We start from the raw sequence: 21,222 nt of genomic DNA, 5'->3' as shown, positions 1-21,222 counted from the left end.
GCTAAGCCAATATCACAAGGTCAGCTATAAAAGACCCCGAAATGATAAATGAGAATAATTCAAACTGATTTAGTACAAAATAATAGACTAAAACTACTTCAACTGAATTACAAGCTAATTAACTTGGGATGCTGGTGTAACAGCACAGTGTCAGATTCGAAACATTGTTAACATAACTTTAATCAATTAAAGAAGAAATAATAGGTGAAACAGTAAAGAAAACCGACAACCAATCAATGATAGGCTCTTGTATTGGAACCAGCACATATATAATGTGGTTAGGTTAAATATACGTGAAGGCCCCATCAAACTTAATATGGTGCACTTGGAACTAACAGTTCAACTTAAGAACAAACTATAAAAATCATTTGAAAAAGGCTTAACTCATCAGAAGGATATCAATAGAAATACATATAACAAATACGTAGCAGGGTACTTATACATCCAACAAATCATGGCGTGCATTTCTTGCACAAATCAATTCATAATCATATCGCATTACAATAGTGTCGTATCAAATAAATAATTATTTTTTCACAACCGGGTAGTACGTCTAACTGGTAACGGAATATTAAGATGGACTGATTATGAGTCCTAGGACAAGCTGCCTCCATTAGTTTGTTCTTAAACGATACTATTAAATATAAGCAGTATTATTTCTGACCTCAATTTCAGGTACATGTTGTCTGAATCCAACTAACGATTTGCCATTCAAAGAGTACATAAGGACAGTCATCAATTTTTTGTTATCATCATGTCAAAATTAGGAAACCGAGCAGTAAAGTATAGTCGTCTATTAAAACATGTAATTCAAAAGGTATGCATATCAAACCGTTTAGTGTTCAAACATTCAAGTAATCGCAAATCAATTATACTCTCATTAACAATCAATATTATCAAAGAAAACATTATCTTTGGTTAATCTGAGTAGATGGCAGGTGTTCCAGTTATAAGGTGTATTAAAACGTTTATACATTGTTGAATGCTATTACTATTGCATTTCAAATGTGTTACATTGTAGGTATTCTTGGAATTTATAGAGACCTGGATGTTAGATTTTCCTGGTAGACGGATGAAGTGTGTCTGTAAAGTTTTTATTAGAGATCAATACAAGACGCAAATACGACATACATGGTATAGATTGGCGAAGGGTAGGATTGCGTAAACAGTTTTGTTATAGTTCGTTATCTTCATATATATGAGCACGAGTTAAGATATATAAGAATTTTTATCAGAATGATCTTTCCCTTGTTAAATACAATTGTGGATTTCCTAATAAGCAATAAAATCAATCACTACTTAAACTAGAACAACGTTCAACAGTGAAGCATTAAATGCTTTTACGTCCGATCATAACAAATACTCGTTCGCCACATTTAGAAATCAAAGTTGATGAGTGTTAATGTAAATCTCTTTTACAAGAAACAATATGCTTCTCTGAACATAATTATTTAAAGTGGGCAACCTTGCAATTTTATAAAACTTCCACTGAGAATTAACAAACAAATACAATCTAGTGTAATCATGGATAAAAAAAAGATGTAACCAGAAAGGTATGTTTTCTATAAAGATAATCAAGTGACGATTTCTACAATCCATAACCAACATGTTCAAAGTACATTTTTCAAACAACAACAAAATCCTGAAAGCAAAAAAAGATATATAAAGAACAAAATAGTGACGTTAAACTCTTAACGATTTAGTACTGACATTTCTAAGCACAAATATCGAAATGTTGAAATTTGAGTATGTTAATTTTGATGTATGCCTTTTTGTGATTCTTCGTTACATTTGTTGTTTGTATAGTGATATTAAGATGATAACACAATAATGACTGCTGTACCCCATTTTTGACATTTTTACTTTTTGAGTATGTTTGTTTTGTTCATACATCGTTGACAATGTAATGGAATTTGATGCGACTGTCATACAAGTGAGAGGTTTAGCTAGCTATAAAACCAGGTTCAATCCACCATTTTCTACATTAGAAAATGCCTGTACCAAGTCAGGAATATGACAGTTGTTATCCATTCGTTTGATGTGTTTGGACTTTTGATTTTGCCTTTTGATTTTGGATTTTCCTTTTGAATTTTCCCCGGAGTTCGGTATTTTTGTGTTTTTACTTTTTAAGAGAACTGATTTTCAAAAACACAAATCAAATACTTTGTGCTTTAATGGTTGCTATCTCCAAAGTTGTAGAGTTGAATTGATTGTGCTCTTGTTGGATATCTGAGTTCTAACTTCTCTATTGTTTCCTTTTGCACCAGGTTATGATTAATGTCAGGGTTGCACTAATTCAACAGCCTGTGAGCCTGTGAAACGGTTGATTTAAATTTATGTAATTGTACTGTTCTGTACACATTTTTTTGCTTTCATACAAAATGTTTTCAAACTCATTTATTCATTTGTATTCATGTTTTTACTATTTTTTTCAAATGTGAATTAAGTGACACATATTGATATCATAATTATTATTTCAACAACTTTGTTTTCAATATTTTGTTTTAGTTCTTACTGTTCCATTATCCAATATAGAAAAATCAGATGTAATTTTTGTAATTTCTGTAAAGTATATTTCACTAATTGAAGGTCAAAGACTTTCAATTAAACAGATTCGCGTGATAATTTACCATCAGTCAAGTCTACCAGTTGCACTCAGGATGACCTTCTTGCAAAATATATCTTTCCCTTCCGCTGCAGTGTTTCCAAAGGTTATTCATTATAACGAGAGTAATGTTCTTTTTATGACATGGTTATTCTAAACTAATTTAATTGCATGATGTATAATGGATGTCAAACCTTACTTATTTTATTGAATATTATATATTACTTGTCAAGCATGTGCTACATTTTCAATTTTGTATTTAAACTGTAAATTGAACTAACAGATAATATATCAAAAATTTTTTTTTTAAAAAAATTAACAAGTTGAGGTAGTATTGCAACAGTTACTTCAAAGTTTGTAGACAACGCATGACACCCCCGTTATTCCAAAGTTTTTGTCAATATTTTCAGGTAATATAAGAAAATGAAACAACCTGTATCAGAAATAAATAAGAACCATTGGAATATTATCATATCTTATTTTTAATGCATGTACAATGCATATGGGTTTTTTGTCATCATATTAGGATAATGGCTACTTTATGGTCATTTATTTTTTACACACACAGTATTTTTTAGAATTGGGAAAGTAAATCAAAAACTGCCTATTTTTTGTTTTATTCTTTTGTGACATCAATTTATAAAATCTTTTTAACGTACAATTGTTATTTGGATGGAGAGTTATCTCATTGGAACTAACACCACATCTTCTTACAATGTTTATCTATAGAAATGAGTTTGTTTTTTTTTAAATAAAAAGTATATTCCAATACGTTTATAAAATCCTTAACGCCTGATCTACTCTTCATTTTTACAATGACTCTTATCTATGAAAAAAAAACACATTCAGTGCTATCTTTTCCATTTTCGACCATATGTCACAGAATAACCAATAATGAGTACGAATTTTTTTTACATACAAAATTGAAATATCTGAATAAATCTAATTGACCTAATGCATTTCCTTTTTTTTTGTACGATTTTCAGAATTTGCTTGCGCTTTGTCATGTCAATATTGTGTATTGATACATATTAATTGTAACGCTTTATCATTGGGGTCAAGAAACATATTTCCTTTTACAAAGACTATGTTTCAATTATACGTTTAGTTTTCATTGTTGTAAAAATATTTCGAGCATTTGCACATCTTATTAAAAAATGAAAAACAGCACGTTTAATAATGTCATGCATTTGAAGCGCTGTTCTTGATTTACCTTAATCAGGAACGCTTAAAGCCGAACATTTGAAATCCGATGATGCATAAGTGCCGAAACCGTTGAAGAGATATATGACAAAAATACCTAAAATAGCCAAATTCTTCTAAAGTCATGTTTGCTATCAAAATACCATTCACATAAACTTTGTTCCTCCGGTTATCTATCGGGGATTGCCTTGCTTATTTGTATTTTTCTGTGAAGTTTAGTGTTGTGTTCACTGTGTATTTGGATATTTTCTGTTTGTCGTTATAAGATATATGGTTTCATATTTTCTCGAAGTGTCTTCATCTATTTTGAATGTTATTACTAAATAGAAAAGTAATCCATACTTATACCTTTGCGTTGGCAGTAATCAAACTTATTTTACAAGACGTTATATCTATTATGAATATGATTTTGTTTCACAGTGCCGTATAGTTATCGTTATAAATCTGTTAATTCGTTAGAAACTTGAACTAAATAGGAAATAGAGACATTTAATCCGTCAGTGGTTGTTTGCTAGCCAGATAGCTATTGATATTATGTTACCTTTCCCCTAATGTTGCAATGCCACTATGTTATGAAAACACAATAGTCTGTTGAACCCTCGTTTCTTCTAAGTTTATAATGTACTTATTCATGGTGTTTTTTTTTCATGCATACAGTATTCAATGGATTTAGCACAAGGCAAACCGAATGCGTTTGTCCAATAGGGTAATGTAGAAAATACAAGGAAAGGCGATAATTATTATTGGTTAAGCACTATCTTTACGATAACGCTCTGTAAGTATGTAAACATAGAAAAACTATGCAAAATACCAAGTTGTAAGTTGCAAAGGCCTGTCAATACACATCAAACGAGAAAACCAAACATGTTCACACAGGTTACTAGATACAAATAAAGGCAACAGTAGTATACTGCTGTTCAAAACTCATAAATCCATGGACAAAAACAAAATCGGGGTAACACACTAAAACCGAGGGAAACGCATTAAATATAAGAGGATAACAACGACACAACACTGAAAAGTGACACACAGAAAACCGAGTATAGTAGAATGAATGGATGAGTTTCCACCGACTTATTATCGACATGTCACCATCAACGAGGAATCCATACGTTACTATAAGCCACAAATTAAGGAGATGCTAACGAAAGAAAATGGGTGTGTTCTTTACGACCGAGCATAAAAGAGGGAATTAATAATACAATTTACATTGAGTTAGTCAATAAACATGTTATTGTTAGCGCAATTAAGAATGACGTAACACAGAGAGAAAACAAAAATAAATGAGTTGTCACAAAAAAATAATGTATGAGATCCTAAACGACCAAAAATGAAGGAAAGAACCTACTTATTTAATAGCATAGAGTTAGTAAAACTATTGATTGTTGCCTTTATTAAGAATTTTGTAACATAAATTTGGTCAGCTATTTATTTTAAATTCAACATTTTTTTTTGTCTTTTCGAATATGATGTCAAAGTATGTTAACGTTTGCTGATAAACAAAGGAACATATAACAGATATATCCGTAGATGAAAAAGTAAAATCACAAAAATACTGAACTTAGAGGAAAGTCCATAATCAAATGGCAAAATCCTATAACAATACGCATCAAATGAAAAACAAGGAACGCGAGATAACTCTATTGTTGTATAGACGCTGATGCTGGTAAAGACAAAACTAACTGTTAACCCCGCCCATATTATTTCTGTATGTGCCTGTCCTAAGTCAGGAGCCTGTAATGCAGTGGTTGTCGTTTGTTTATGTGTTACAAATTTGATTTTTGTTATCTTTTTTAACATAAATTAGGCCGTAAGTTTCTCTTATGATTTGTTTTACATTGTCATTTCGAGTCATTTCGAGTCCTTTTATGGATGACTATGCGGTATGGGCTTTGCTAATTGTTAAAGGTCGACCTGTAGTTGTTTATGTCTGTGTCATTTTGGTCTCTTGTGGACAGTTGTCTAATTGGCAATCATACAACATCTTCTTTTTTTATATATATTAGCTACCAGCATAGAAAGGTTACCGAATATGAAGTATAAAAAATCACTTTGTAATCTTAATATTGACTAAGATTAAGGCAATCCTAGTTTTCTTTTAGATGACACGTTATCGGGAGACCTTTTCTCAATCATTCCTGATTGAAAGTTATAATTTCAAAGACTCATAATTACATTACATCTATGTTAATTATACAATGTTACTTTGATATTCTTATAGCAATCTCGCGTCTTTCTAAAATTAACCTTCATCTCAAAATGATATGTAACATTCATGATGACACGAACTTCCACTATAAAGTACACAGGTAAATAAAAGAAAAAACTTGATTGAAATCGAGTATCACAATCTTAGCAAAAAGAAATGTAATTATAAGTATCGAATGCTTTTTTTGTAATTTAATAGAGTTGTGAAAGCTGACCGTGCGCATGTTTTAAGAAAGAAGCGCTTCATACAAATTGTACTTCGATCATCGCTTTATCAACCTATTAAATTTAAGAATCTCTTTTCAAGGACCTAAATTGGTCTCCTATTGTCAAGATAGAAATTTAATATAAAATGTCAGGCAAAGGTCCACTCAAAGTGTATATTTCTGTAGTATAGGTTAATCAGTATGATAATAAGTACTAACATTTATAATTTTGAATTTGCTTTACGGTATTTCCCGCCACTTAAATTGTTTGTCTTAGTATATAGCAACTAAGATAATCTGAAAACAAAAAGAAACAGGTTTTCTTTTCAATTTTACACTTGTTTTAGGGGAGAAGGATGATTTTCATATGTTCTAATACAATTGGTATTCATATTTTAGTGTGCATGTTAATATCCGTTAGGGACAAAGCAGAACACACGCCTAAATGGTGTGCAAGCCATATTACATACTACTATCTGCTATCAATACATACTTCCCTAGATGGATATTTATCTTTCCGTAGAATGTTTTTTATTTGGAATTGACGAAGAGATATCTTCAATATCAGTCATTGTTACACCTACACATGTCCGTTGCTATATAGTATTAAATTGTTTGAATAAGGATGATTTCCTTCAAACTACATTTTACTTTAACTTGGCTGTTTGAAAAATAAAGCATGGATTAAAAACGCTATGAAATCAGCTTAGTTTGAATATAACAATAGAAAACAAAAACAGAAAATCCTAATATTCCATACGAAAATCATTTGCTTTCGATATTTATATGCTCAGTTTCAGTAATTTTTCACTGCACATCTGTATCTAGCTGAATATCACAAGAACAATGCAACAATCTCATCTACACCGGACAACAAAATTAAGAACGCTAAAAGGAATGGACCCATATTATCTAAATACATGTGCATTTTGACAGTGGAATTTGAAACAAAATTGAATTTGAAAGTCTACTGGCAGTTTTAGTGGTATAGCTAATTAAAAGTAATATGGTACAGAGTCAGTAGGAAGCAAATAACTAATGATAACTATCTGCGATCTGTTTAATATAGAGCATTAATTATTCTAAATTCCACAAAGTGGGTCTTTGAACATCATAGTAGAAGATGTAGTATGATTGCCAACGAAACAACTCTAGATCTACAAGTCACAAAATGTGCAGAAATGAAAACTAAAGTTCACCGTACCGACTTTAACATTGAGCAAAGTCCATAATGCATAGTCAGATGTAAAAGCCCCGAAATGACAAATGTAAAACAATTCAAACGAGAAAAACTAACGGCATAATTTATGTTCAAAATAATGAATTAAAACAAATATGCTAAACCGCAACAAATGACAACAAACGAATTACAAGCTCTCTAGTGACATTCACAATGAGGCTGGAATAAATCAATTTGTTAGCGCCTTATCTTTTACAATCGATAGTGGTGTAATAGCGAAACATAACATCAAACCATGCAAAACAATTTACGAAAAACTGTTTGGATCCAATAAAGATTTAACTTTAAAAGTATACACATAAAGACAGTCATTAAAATATAGTTTCTTAATTATGGATCAGAGCAGTGAAGGATAATTGTCTATCAAAACATGTAATACTAATGGTACAAAATGGTATGCATATCAAATCGTTTAGTGTTCAAACATTTAAGTAATTGCAATCAATTATACTCCCATTAACAATCAATATTTTCAAAGAAAACATTATCTTTGGTTAATCTGAGTAGATGACAGCTGTTAGAGTTACCAGGTGTATTAAAACGTTGATATATTGTTTTCTGCTATTGATATTGCATTTCAAAGATGAAACCTTGAAATATTAAGAGATCTGAGTATCAAACTATGTCGTTTAACGTTTAACTGAATTAAAAGCAACTGCCATACAAGTGAGAAGATGTTCTAGCAATAAAAACCTGGTTTGATCCTCCCTTTTCTAGATAATACAATGTCTGTTCCAAGTCAGTCCAAAGCTTATGACAATTGTTATCCGTTTGATGTGTTCGAGTTTTTGATTCTGTGATTTACTTAAGGACTTTCCGATTAGAATTTTCCTCGCTCTTCGGTATTTTTTATATTTTTCTTTCTTTTTATAATGGCGGTAAGTTGGAGATACATGATTTCATTATTCACATATAAACGTTCACACGATCAACAATGGATATGGAATTTTATCGGAAAGTTCCCTCTCTTGTTAAATTTAACTGTGTATGTACTGATCAAGAATCAAATCAATCACTACTTAAAAAACGTGAAGCATTTAATGCTTTTACGTCCGATCAAAACAAGTACTCGTTCGCCACATTTAGTAATCAAAGTTAATGAGTGTTACAATGTATTAAAGTCAATCTTTTTTACAAGAAACAATACGATCTCTGAACATCATTATTTAAAGTGGGCGACCTTGCAATTTTATAAAACCTCCACTGACAATTAACAAACAAATATTATTTGGTGTTAGTATAGATAGAAATAGACACAATCAGCAAGCAAAGTCTTCTATTAAAATATTCCAGTGGTAATTTTTACATTCTAGATTCAACATGTTCAAAGTATATTTATCTGTTTATTTATTGTAACCCTGTCGTGCAAAGTTTGAGTGTTATAATTAACACTACAATTAAAAAGGGAGGTTTGGCATGCCACAAATTCAGGTTCAACCCATCATTTGTTTTTATTAAATGCCCTGTACTAAGCCAGGAAAATGGTCATTGTTATATTAAAGTTCGTTTCTGTGTGTGTTACATTTCGGTGTTTTGTCTCTGCTGTATCGTAGTTCTCTTATATTTGATATGTTTCCCTCAGTTTGAGTTTGTAACCCGGATTTGTTTTTTCTCAATCGACTTATGAATTTTGAACATCAGTATAATACTTTTGACTTTATTTACAAAAAACTGCAAAAACCTCTTCAAATTACTAAAAGAAATGAAATAAAAACTCTCGACGTTAAACTCGTAAAGAATATATAACTTTGGTATTTTTTTAAGTTTAGTAATGACATTTTTAAACACACATATAGAAATTTTTAAGTCTTAAAGTCCTGATATTTCTTAACAACTTTGCTGATGTGATGCAATAGAGTTGAGGAAATTCTGTCGCTAGGGGCAGCATCCATGATTTTGTTAGTAGGTAAGGATATAATAATGTGCTTTGATGTTCACAATCATTCAAATTGTAGATTGGTACTGATAGGACGGTAGATGGATTTCTGAATTTCTACTTCTATATTGTGTCCGTTTGAACCAGGTTATGATTAAATGTCAAGGTTGCACGGTATCAATTAAATGGTATGTTTGTTTCTTTGAGCCGTTCGAAATGCGTATATTCTAATACTTGTAATTGTACTTTTATTATTATAGACATTATTTTTTTTAATTTTTTTTAGTTGATACTGCGTTTGAAAAGTTGAATGAGAAACTAATAATTGCTGGAAAAAATCCTTTAGTTCTATATTGAGCAGCCGAAAGTATATATCAATGCAAATATTGCAGTTAAAGAATTTAACGGAGTGATATTATATTTCTTATACCTTAACATCTGCATGACAAGGGTTTGAGTCAAGATTTTTAATTATACGTCAATTTATTGGGTTGTGCATGCATTGTGTATAATAAAAGCTTAAATGCATATGTCTACGTTAAAGATAGTTTCATATTACTTGGTTTTATCAAAATGTAATGTGTTTCAATATCACATAAATTGTATGGTGAGGGTGTGACTTCGATCCCCGCTCGTGCAGGTGCACTCGACTCTAATGTTAATTGAATAGGATTGTCAGTTTTTCTATCGAAGGTCGATGATTTTCTCCGGCCATTATGCCACGAAATAAACCAAGAGTTGCGCTTAAAAGTGGCATCATAACACCAACAATCAATCAATCAATTGAATTGGATTGGCATGTACAATGTTAATACATTTCGGGTCCTGAAATTACGTAGTTACATTTATAAAAAAAAATCACAAGTTATTTCTCAATATAGGATATATAATGCATTGAAAAGGAAAGTAAAAATTGTGTCATTATAAAGCATGCTCTGGATTGTTCAAATGAAAGATTGGAGATGAAATAATAGTTACACAATATTAAAAATTTACTGATATAACTAGAATATAAAACCTTTATCGTCAAGAAAAGTCGAGGAGGTTACATGATAGAGAGAACATTTAAACAAATGTTGGCCTTTGGCTGACAGCTTCTAGCTTATCATCAATTCACCAATTTCAAAAGTATGTTTAAAACCCAGACAAGATTGATAGATGCAAATTTACAAATTTCTCAAGTGCAGAGAGCACGAAAATATGTCAATCATGACATGGCAGTATATCTAGACACTCCAGTGCAAAAAAAAAAGGTGGCATCTATTCTGATCAACAGTAGCACGTAAACAACCGGAAGCAGTTACCAAGTAGTGGTTGTATTTTAGTTTCTAATCTACTCTCTGTATTGCATTAGTGAAAATAAACGGTTTCACTATTTTAACTTCTCAAGTAGAATAATACTAAATGCATTTACATGAAAGTCGTTGCTTTTTCTTATCCGACTCAATTAATACTGTAGACATATTAAACGCTATCTTTACGGAGTGTTGAATATAGAAATGAACCTTTCTGATGAAAAGCCAGATTATTAATTATGAAGATCTAATAAATAAAGTCGCCTTGAGAAGAGTTCTTACGGTACACGCTTCTGCAGTGGATTTCCCGCGTTATTATCGTCTGCAGATTATAGAAAACATCAGGAGGTAAATATTTTAATTAAAATTCGGTCATGTTCATTTAATCAATTAAAATATTATGAAACTATAGCAAATTCTTTATATTAAAACAGACATTAAATTTAGTTCGTCTAGTAATAATCAGGTTCTGAATGGAGTTTACAGAACAGATATCTGCTGGCAAAATTTACAGAAATATACGCCCAAAATGAAAGAATAGTGTAACATACCAAAGTATGAGGAAACGAGAATAATAGGGTGCGGAAATAATCGAGAATTGAGAAATATGGACGAACTATATACACCATAGAGAAAACTTAAAGCATACAGAAATGGAGGACCACCTTCCAGACCATCATTTATATCTCAATTTTATCGAAAGTTCTTCTCACTCTCTGGGGTCTTCGTTGCTTTTCAGTCAAACAAATTTATTGAAAAAAAGACAGTTAATCAATTTCAATTAGATTTCTGTATGTTCTTAAGTGATTGATACACTATTGGATACACTCCTGGTTCCTGCTAAATTAAAATAGATCCAGGTCAATAGTAGCAATGGTTCTGACGTTTATATACTCAACAGGGAAGACACTGATATCTAAATATACAGCGTTTAAAAATACTATCGGAAATCTAAAATTGGGCTACAGAAGTTGTTTAGAAATCATTAGAATGACAAAAAATGATTTTAGCTGAAGAAGTAAAATAATTTAACCCATTACCGATAATTTCCCAATAAAATTCTGTAACCTCCGTCAAGTTCAAACGCTTAGCATTACTGGTTAATTATTGCACCTGTTATGCATTCGTGTCTGAAGAATCATTGACAGACAACGAAAAGATAGCACAATTCCCTACATCTTAATTTGTTTTTTTTGTCAAGAGATAAATAAAACATGCATAAACATTTCAAAATATTTAACGGCATATCATTTATACCGGATTGAATTTACTCAAGATAATTCACCGTTTTATAATAGCCAACACTTCGGTGTTGACATGAATATCAAGGATTTGGTCATTTTTATAAATTTCCAGTTTACAAAACATTGAATTTTTCGAAAAACTAAACATTTTCTTATCCCAGGCATAGATTACCTCAGCCGTATTTGGCATAACGTTTTGGAATTTTGGATCCTCAATGCTCCTCAACTTTTTACTTGTTTGGCTTTATAAATATTTTGATATGAGCGTCACTGATGAGTCTTATGTAGACGAAACGCGCGTCTGGCGTACTAAATTATAATCCTGGTACCTTTGATAACTATTTAGAATCTAATGCATATTGGGTAGTATTTTCAAAAGTGTACACAAAAACGTTGTGAATGGTTAAAAAAGTTCTAAACAATGGAAATGTAACCACTAACGTAACGTTATTTTCATTTTGGTGTACGAACAATGAGCTAACCTACAATCCTTTAGATTCTGAAAAGGAAACTTTTAAACAGTTTCAGATTAAAATGTAGTTGTCATATACAAAAAAATCAATCTTAATAAATCTGATAGGAAGATAAATAGCATGCAATAGGGGTGTAAGGTGTTCCATTCAATCTTTTGTTTTTACGAACTTTAACTTAAGAACCGCCGGTATGAAGTCAGGACAAAGACAATTATGTTTAAGGCATACTGGCTTTTATTTTATCTTCTTTCAGCCTTCCATCTGTCTGTTCCAATTACTAGTGTCTGCTTAAATTTATACAAAGTGTTTGGTTCTTTAAATTCATTTCGTTTTAAAAATGTTAATCAAGTTTTATAGAACTTTGATCAATACACATTTTATTAACTTTATATTTGCAAGTTTCTGACCCAATTAAGGCAAGGGAATTTCAATTCTATGACGTTTATTTTTTCGTTCTACATATGTGGGACTTGCATACATTTTGTCATACAAAAATTGTCAGTCAGTCGTACGTCTACTGAAAAATTGAGTTTGCTCTACTTAAATTTCACAATTGCTATCACAATAAATTTCGACTTGGCCATGAAATAAAAACGAAATGGTCATATGAATTAAGACGAAGAACAAAACAAGCAAATGTGTATAATCTGTTAAACAGTGTGGATTTAGGTCTGGAACAAATTATCGTGGTTGCTGTCAGATCTCAACTAGTCAATACTTGTCTGAATCCAGTATGGACGTTTGCCTTATATGCACATAATTGATTTTGGTTTCTATATTGTTAACATAGCTTCTTTATCAAAATTATTTAAAATCTCTAAAAAAAAGAAAAAAAAAGTTCAAACATCCACAGTTGACACTCTAATTGGGTGTGTTACCAGTGTAAATGAACTATCGTTGACTTTTAATTTTTCAAACTTGTTCACCCCAAACTTAAGGAACAATGTTAATCTTCTCGTACATGTATACGCATATAGTGTAAAGTGATATTCGGATTACATGGTGGTAAAATGATAAAATTTCACCTCTTTCCGATCTCATTACAGTGGATGTCTCTTCTTTCCTATCTAATAACAGTGGTAGTTTACCTTTCCGCCAAATAATTAAGGTGATTGTCTCCCATTTCGCCAACTCATTACAATGGTTTACTTTGATTAAAATCGATTCCTGTTTTTTTTTTATATATGGAGATCCTTTTGTTCCTTGTCCATGTAAATGAGAGGAAGAATTCAAAAACGATTATTGTATATTTCAATACAATATGTTGCAATGCGATACTACAATTGTTAAAAATGGGTGTGGTCAGTTTTGTATATGTATCATTACATTTACTGGTAACTAATTCATATTCATTTGTATTAGTAGAGGTTCTTATGAGAAAAAAAGGTGACTTCAAAAATAAAAATGTGGCATATGGGAATTACTTCGAAACTGGAAACATCGACATATCAAGAAAATTGATTGACCGATAGATTTTTGTTTCAAACCATTTTCACTACCTTGACTATACATCCCTCGCACGGTCGGTACTTTTGACTTTTTTGGTGCGGTCACCCTTTTTAGATGGGAGGAAGCTGGAGGTCTCTAAGAAAACTACGAACCTTCTACAATAAAAACAAACAAACCCAATGAATGACAATTTGAGTCAAATGCACTTATGACGTGTGTTATTTAAACTCACAACCTCAGTGTGTTAGAGTCAACATTTCAAAAGTGTTTACAGATACAACATTTCGATATTTCGAGGCTTGTGAACCTTAGATACAAGTATAAGCCGTTCAATCTGGTATTTTATCGAATATGTCCTATTTAGAGATTTTGACTCAGTTTATATTCACATGACGGTTGTGCATGCATATCATGATATGTGTTGCATGGTGGCATGCGGGCTTTTGACGGAGGTCAAACGGTTACTAAATGTTTTGGCTTTTATTTAGCATCATTCGTATCTCACCTATCAACATTTAAACATCGATAAAACAATAACGAATTATTTGATTAGAAGACTGTATTGACATCATCATATATACTGTTGGATATTATTCTATAAACAAATCCTTGAACTTCATCTTAACGTGATATATGTACTTTGATAATAGCTCATTGCCAGCCTCGTGTTATTCTATTTAACCAGTAAATCACATACGATCTAAATAAACCGATCAAATATAATGTGTATTGTTTATAGACCAATCAAAAATAATGTGTACTGTTTATAGACCAATCAAAAATAATGTGTATTGTTTATAGAACAATGTGTGAAACCTTAATCCATGGTAGCTTTTCCTGCGATGTGCTTTATCACCAGTATATGTACTTTTTTTTTTATTTAGTCGCCTGGGTTATAATCGCAACATTCGAATAATGAGGTAATTAAATGTAATTGGAAAGTATGCGTTTAAAGGTGTTATGCTTTTTCTTAGAATAAGATTCATGAAAAATCTCATTTCTATATCTTTGAAATGAATTCATTATTATACATTTACCATACTTGGATGTTGACACCAACATGGTTACATAAAATATAAATACAGTAACGATTTGGCATTTCTGTAATGCAATGTATAAGTGCGGAATATGCGTATTCACTGCAAACAACTGAGTTAACCAAGAGGTCAAAGTAGAAATTCTTACCAGTAAATATATAAAGAAATATTAGTTATCTATTGCATAATGGAAAATGTTTTAACAAATACCAAATATTTGTGCATTTTGAATTAATTTCTCAAAAAAGCATTTTAAGGGGAGATAACTCTTTTAGTACAAAATCAATACTGAACATATAGGGAAATTTTCATTTTTTACTTGTAGTAGAAAAAAAGGTTGATGACACCATTTATTTTGATTGTTTTACATATATATTATAAAACCTATCTTCTCATATTTTATTTCAAGACAAAACATAGATTTCTTATTTACACAAAAATGTGTTTGTTCATGAACAATCTAAGCACTTTTGGCAAGTTTGTACAACTCGTTCATTAAATTTTTTTCTTAAAAGTAAAGCATAGTTAAATCTTCATTTTGTCAAGGTATTAGAACATTCTGTTGTTTTTTTCTTTTCCACTGAACTATCTAAAGTGAAATTAAAATTACTATATATTACTCATCGGTATTTGTGAACATATGATTCATGAAGGTCTAGACCATCTCTCAGTACTAGAGTACAGTAACTGTCGTGCATCAGTTATGTTAATTGTTGGTCTAAAAGATTCTACAGAATAAGGGTTTTGTTCTTAATTACATTTTTTAGACACCAAACGGAAACATTTTTTTATTGATACTAGTATTTATAAAAGTACCACATGTTCACGGCGTTTTAGTTCCTGATAACTGTAGGTTTATTATGAATAGAATCATCCTTGATACCTGGATTATCAATGTGTACGCCAGACACATGTTGTGTCTATAATAAGAATCATCAGAGACAATCGATTCACAAAAGGAAACATAAAGTACGAAGATGAAGAGCACTACGGAACCTGAGTTTTGTGCCAAAAAAGCTAAGGTAATATAATCATTGGAAAGGAAACACTTGGTATTTTGAAAATATTCAGTCTTATACACAGTATGAAAAAAACGTTTTCGTTAATTAAATTACAACTCCCTGAAACACATTATTTGCTATTGTTTTTAGTCTTCCTATGTTATGTTGCTTTACATGTGTTTTGATTTTTAATTATTTAACTTTTATGGTGAAGGTAGATATTGTTACCTCATCGGATGCATTAATATTATAAAGTGCAATTCATATTATGTTCATTATTCTTAGAACTAGGTACATTTGTAGATACCTCCAAATTCTTACGATTAATTCCCGAGGATAAGCTGAGTAGTCAATGATTCGGTACTCAAATACTTCATAATATACTGACTTTAATAAAAAAACAAATCGCCCTGTAATTCGAAGGGCCATATAAATATCACTTGGATGATATTATTACAAACAAACAAATGGCAGATTACCCCATTATTGCGTGTCATTTCCGTTGATATCCTAATATCATATTTTAATTGAAATATCAAAGCCAATAAAACATATTTTAGACAACAAAACGAAAAATAAATTAAACCAAAAGTGAGCAGAAAAGCACAGAAACCATTGCCCAATACAACGTGCAATGAAGCATCGCCGACTGTCTTTTCTGAAAATCAAATTTGAGAAAAATAGATTCAACAAACGCAACAAGTGTATTACGATGTTTTTTCAATTGAAGCAGTTAAATTTCAATATTTAAAACGCGAGGTTTGCCGAGTGTTTTAAATAATTAAAAATTAACTGTTGAGGTTGGAAAAATATCGTGATACACGAGTAACAGTGGTGGAATCTGTTTATCATATGATTTTTATCCTAACTTTTCAAAGATTTGAGGAAAGTTGTTTACTTTTGATCTGATGTCATCAGACATGGTCGCCTTTTTTCATGACGTCACAATAAGAAAACTCAAAAGAAAGCAAGAAAATTTTACGTCAAAATTAAATTTCAACCACTCATATGCCGAGAACAGATTTTTCACTAGTGAGGTGAAATATTTTTCTCCCACCAGTCATGAAATGTGCAAATAGCACAAAAAATTTAGAAGCACGATCATACAATCACTTTAATAGCACATGAAAGGTCCATGATACATTCGAGGTAGGTATTACCATTAAAACAATGGTGAATACGGTTAAATAAAATTAGAACGCCAACACTAAAATGATGCATGTCACAGGTGCCGACGGATATGTTCTGATTATCGTAACTACTTTGGCATTGTCAGTTCGTTTTCTACTTTGAGTTTAAATATCCCATTGGTATCTATTGTATCTTTGTATATAACCATTTATAACTAGTGTATAAGATATATACGTTGAAAATAGCATGACAATATGTGAATGTTTAACGACATTGACTCCAGAAACAGGCATTGGGCTGTCGGTACCTAATATTGTTACAATAAATCCCCAATTTAAAACGAACTTATATTGATAAATATATTTTTTGTGTATAAATAAAAGTACATGTTTAACGCTCATATAAGTGCATGTACCTATGGACAGTTGTCCCGATATACACAGAGAAATCAATCATTATCTATTATGTCAGTTTGTTTTGTTCACACATCGTTGTTATGATCATTGAATGTTATGCGATTGTCATTCAAGCGAGAGGTTAAGCTAAGTATTAAACCAGGTGTAGTCCATCCTTTTCATCATAAAAAATGCCTGTACCAAGTCAGAAAAATAACAGTTGTTATACATTCGTAAGTGTTTAATTTTGTCATTTGCTTAATGAATTTTCATTTTAAATTTTCTTCGGATGTCGCTATTGTTGTTGATTTACTTTTTTTGTACATGTAATCTCTGACACACACAAAAATACCCATTCAAAACATATATCTATTTACATCTTTCACGATGCACAACGAGGAATACATTCAGTACATGTATTTACTGACAGCTTCATTCATAAAATAAAGATAACTCGGCTATGCTTAACCTTCGTCACAATAAATCATGTTTATACTAATAAAGCTGACAATGTATTCATACATATTTGGAAAATGCGATATTTTATGAGATAAGTAGAAGTTTTTCTAACATGATCATGGACGATGAAGCGTCAATAAAATCCCTCAAGGTTATATATTGATACAAATTCAAACTAAAAAGCAATTTATTTTCATTCGTCGATCGTGGAAAAAAACATTTGCACTTTTATCTTCAATTCCTAATAGCTGATGTAAACCTATTAAGGTTGTTATACAGATCAAGGTTAGTAATTGTTATGCTCTATAGCCTTGTCGCAATAATGCTACAGATCATTTTTAATTTGGTGTTGCAGGTTTAATTATATGACAGAAGTTCCTGATTTCACCTACATTATCATTATGATGACATGGTTATTACTGTCAAATACTACTTAACATCTCCCATGTATCTCCCTGCTCATCTAACTACCCTGTAATCATTTTATTCATGTGACTTTATTTCCTGACAAACAGAATCAAGAATTGCATGTCCGCTGGTTTACAAACACAGTAAACAAACATTTCAGTAACAGATTAATAAACTCTTTTTACTTAGAAACCACAATTGAAATCCACAGCCCAGGCAGTTAAGTAAAGGCAATTACAATAATATTCTTTATCGCCTTGCTGATACGAAATGCCAGAGAGTGCATGAAGGTTTTGTTTTCGAGTTTGAGTTTGTGATAAAGGGTTGATGCATGATAAGAAATTATTGAACCATACATTTCGAGTGTCTTTAGGTTGAATTTTACATTTGTCGTAAAAAAAGGCATTAACAACATCAGACTTTTTAAAAGAATAACACACCCTAGTGCTCATACTTCATCGTAGGTTTTTGGGATGCGCTTATGGAATGATTGATTTATAGATTTAAAAATATTTTTTTTAACGATTTTCATTTCTTGTAAATCTTATTTATTTACTTAAAAACAAACAAAACGGTAATCACCTGACCGGATTCAAAGTCAGAATGTATTTTTATTCAAAAGGGCAAATACGATTTACCAATTTGGATAGTTGTTAGAAAAAAAGACTTTACCTAGCATTAAAGCATTTTCCATGAAACAAATAGATAACAATACTTTTCTTTAATATCTTTTTGCTGATTTGACGTTTATTCAAATGGCAATATTACAAATAATGAACATTGTACCGCTGTTCCTTGGAGTATAATCTTCAAACTATTAATGTACATATTTTGTAAAATGTAGCGTTATTGCATGCTCATTACAAAATCCATGAGGAATGTATTGAGCTGAAAGAGCTTTTCTTGATTACTAAGAGATAAGCAATAAGTTTGAAATGAAACACTTCATGTCATAAAAGGCTGCATTAACATTTGACTATCTCACAGAAAATCTGTTATTTCGTCTCAGAATAATGTCAAAACAATAATATTTTCTAAGCTTGTGGTTAACCGATATCGATGTTTTAAACCACCATTATCTCAAAAGAAAATATGTCAAATCATATAATTGGTTTGAAAAAGAATCGTGAAAAGCAGAACAATTAGTTAAAACTAATTTGTTTGATATCAACAATTGTAAATCACAAGATATTATATTATATTGAACTGGTTAACTCAGATTCTGTATTTCCCAACCAAGTCTTAAAACAATATTCAATAATAGATATTTGAACACAGTAACTAGGGATTACGTCAGTGGATATATTCCGTCACAAGCTCATCTACGTTTTCTGCATCACAGGCAAATGTTTACTGTTCGTATCATGGCTAGGTTTTTAATGTTGATTTGGCTTGTATTCATCTTTTTTCACATTTTTCAAACCATCATATATATAACAATGTCGAACAAATACAATTTGGTTGTTCGTGATTTCAAAACAGGAGGGAAAATAGGCTTTTCTAGTGTTTTAAATCAAACAACAATATAATATAGATCTACGGCTGAGCACCCTTTGAGTGAACGATTGAATAAATCACAAAGCATATTATGTTATTCCAAAATTGTGGTACTTTTTTCTTTGAATTTGTTACCTTTTCCAACATTTTCTGCGTCTACATATTTACACAAGGATGCATATTGGAATATAGATTTAGCAAACATGATTGATGAACGATCTTATCATATTTCATTGATAGATATACAATAAGATATGAGTAATTAAAATTTTCGATTACATTAAAAGTATCACCATAAGCAGCTGAGCAGGGTGAACGGCTATGTTTTAGCCAAAGATTTCAACAGGCAATTACATTACTAGGTTTGGCTATAAGCTATGATAATGGTCTTTAGAGTTGAAATTGACATTTGATTAAGATTGTATTATCCACTTTATAGTACATTACCCTTTGTTATTACCTCTTTGTTTGCGAAAACTGATCGTACTATGTGTACACCTAAAACATCACTTTATATTATAGCCGATGAACCATCTTTAGGTATTTGTGCGTAATTTCTTATGTACAATAGCAGATAAGGAGTAACATAAAATATTGTTTATGTGACTATCTACTTCGTTAATATCCACTTTGTAAGAATTTTTAGTTTTGAAACCTTTTTCTCACACCGTATTTAGTATTTACCCTTTGCAATGTTAGACACAACGGAATAACAAATGATTTGATTATGGACTAACAATGTACATAAGAATAAAAAGGTACTTACTGTCTATTTCGAAGAGCAGAAAAATAATCCAAACCAAAATGATTAATTGAACACTAAATTTCGTCATGACTGTAATCTAAAGTCCAACACTAATAAAACTGGCGTGTTTATTTACCTGCGGAATTTTGTATTCAACACATAAAAAGTTATTTGTCTATAAATCCATTTCTATGTGATCGGATTTCCCGGCAGATGGACTACCTTGGATTATTTAATCAATCTTTTATCTCTCAGTTTGATGGCTTATCTGTGCATGCGTGGATACAAGTTTTCACATCCTTTATCGCTCATCACTTTTAATATCCTTAATTGAACAAAATTGTCATGAATATATTGTAATTACACGATACAAGAGCAGACTAGAGATAAACGACCGCTGCATTCAACTTTGGACACCATTTTTCATTTATATCGTTTGACTATCAATTTAAGTCTGAAATTGTGTCAGCAAAGCTTTGACAAAATTTGGCATTTACGTAAAATTTCCAGAAAAGAAAAAGTATTGTGTAATGTCTGTACATTTTAAACGCAGCATGTGTCACTATGTAACTTTAACTTGCAGCTGCATCAACATATTTCCTGCAGTTTTACAGATCAATTTTAATTTTCATGACATCAACTTTTAGGTTCAGATGTGAAATCAGTAATTACAGTTTATTAAAGAACATAATTAATATTCTTTGATATACGATATTGTTATAATACAATGTGGTAATTTCATCATAGAAA

The 21,222-nt window shown here is 31.0% G+C and overlaps 1 protein-coding gene across 1 annotated transcript in view; it reads right to left on the bottom strand.

The window, feature by feature from the left end:
* The window catches only part of LOC134693058 (uncharacterized), a 135,963-nt gene extending 115,244 nt beyond the window's left edge, over positions 1-20,719 (bottom strand). Inside the window, exon 1 of the mRNA XM_063553759.1 lies at positions 20,494-20,719. Within this exon, the coding sequence (XP_063409829.1) occupies positions 20,494-20,560 (67 nt within the window). The 5' untranslated portion in view covers positions 20,561-20,719. The remainder of the gene's footprint in view (positions 1-20,493) is intronic.
* Between the last annotated feature and the right edge of the window lie 503 nt (positions 20,720-21,222).

This window comes from Mytilus trossulus, chromosome 12, assembly GCF_036588685.1.
Source record: "Mytilus trossulus isolate FHL-02 chromosome 12, PNRI_Mtr1.1.1.hap1, whole genome shotgun sequence".
Taxonomy (NCBI): domain Eukaryota; kingdom Metazoa; phylum Mollusca; class Bivalvia; order Mytilida; family Mytilidae; genus Mytilus; species Mytilus trossulus.
This window is presented reverse-complemented; position numbering and strand designations above follow the sequence as displayed.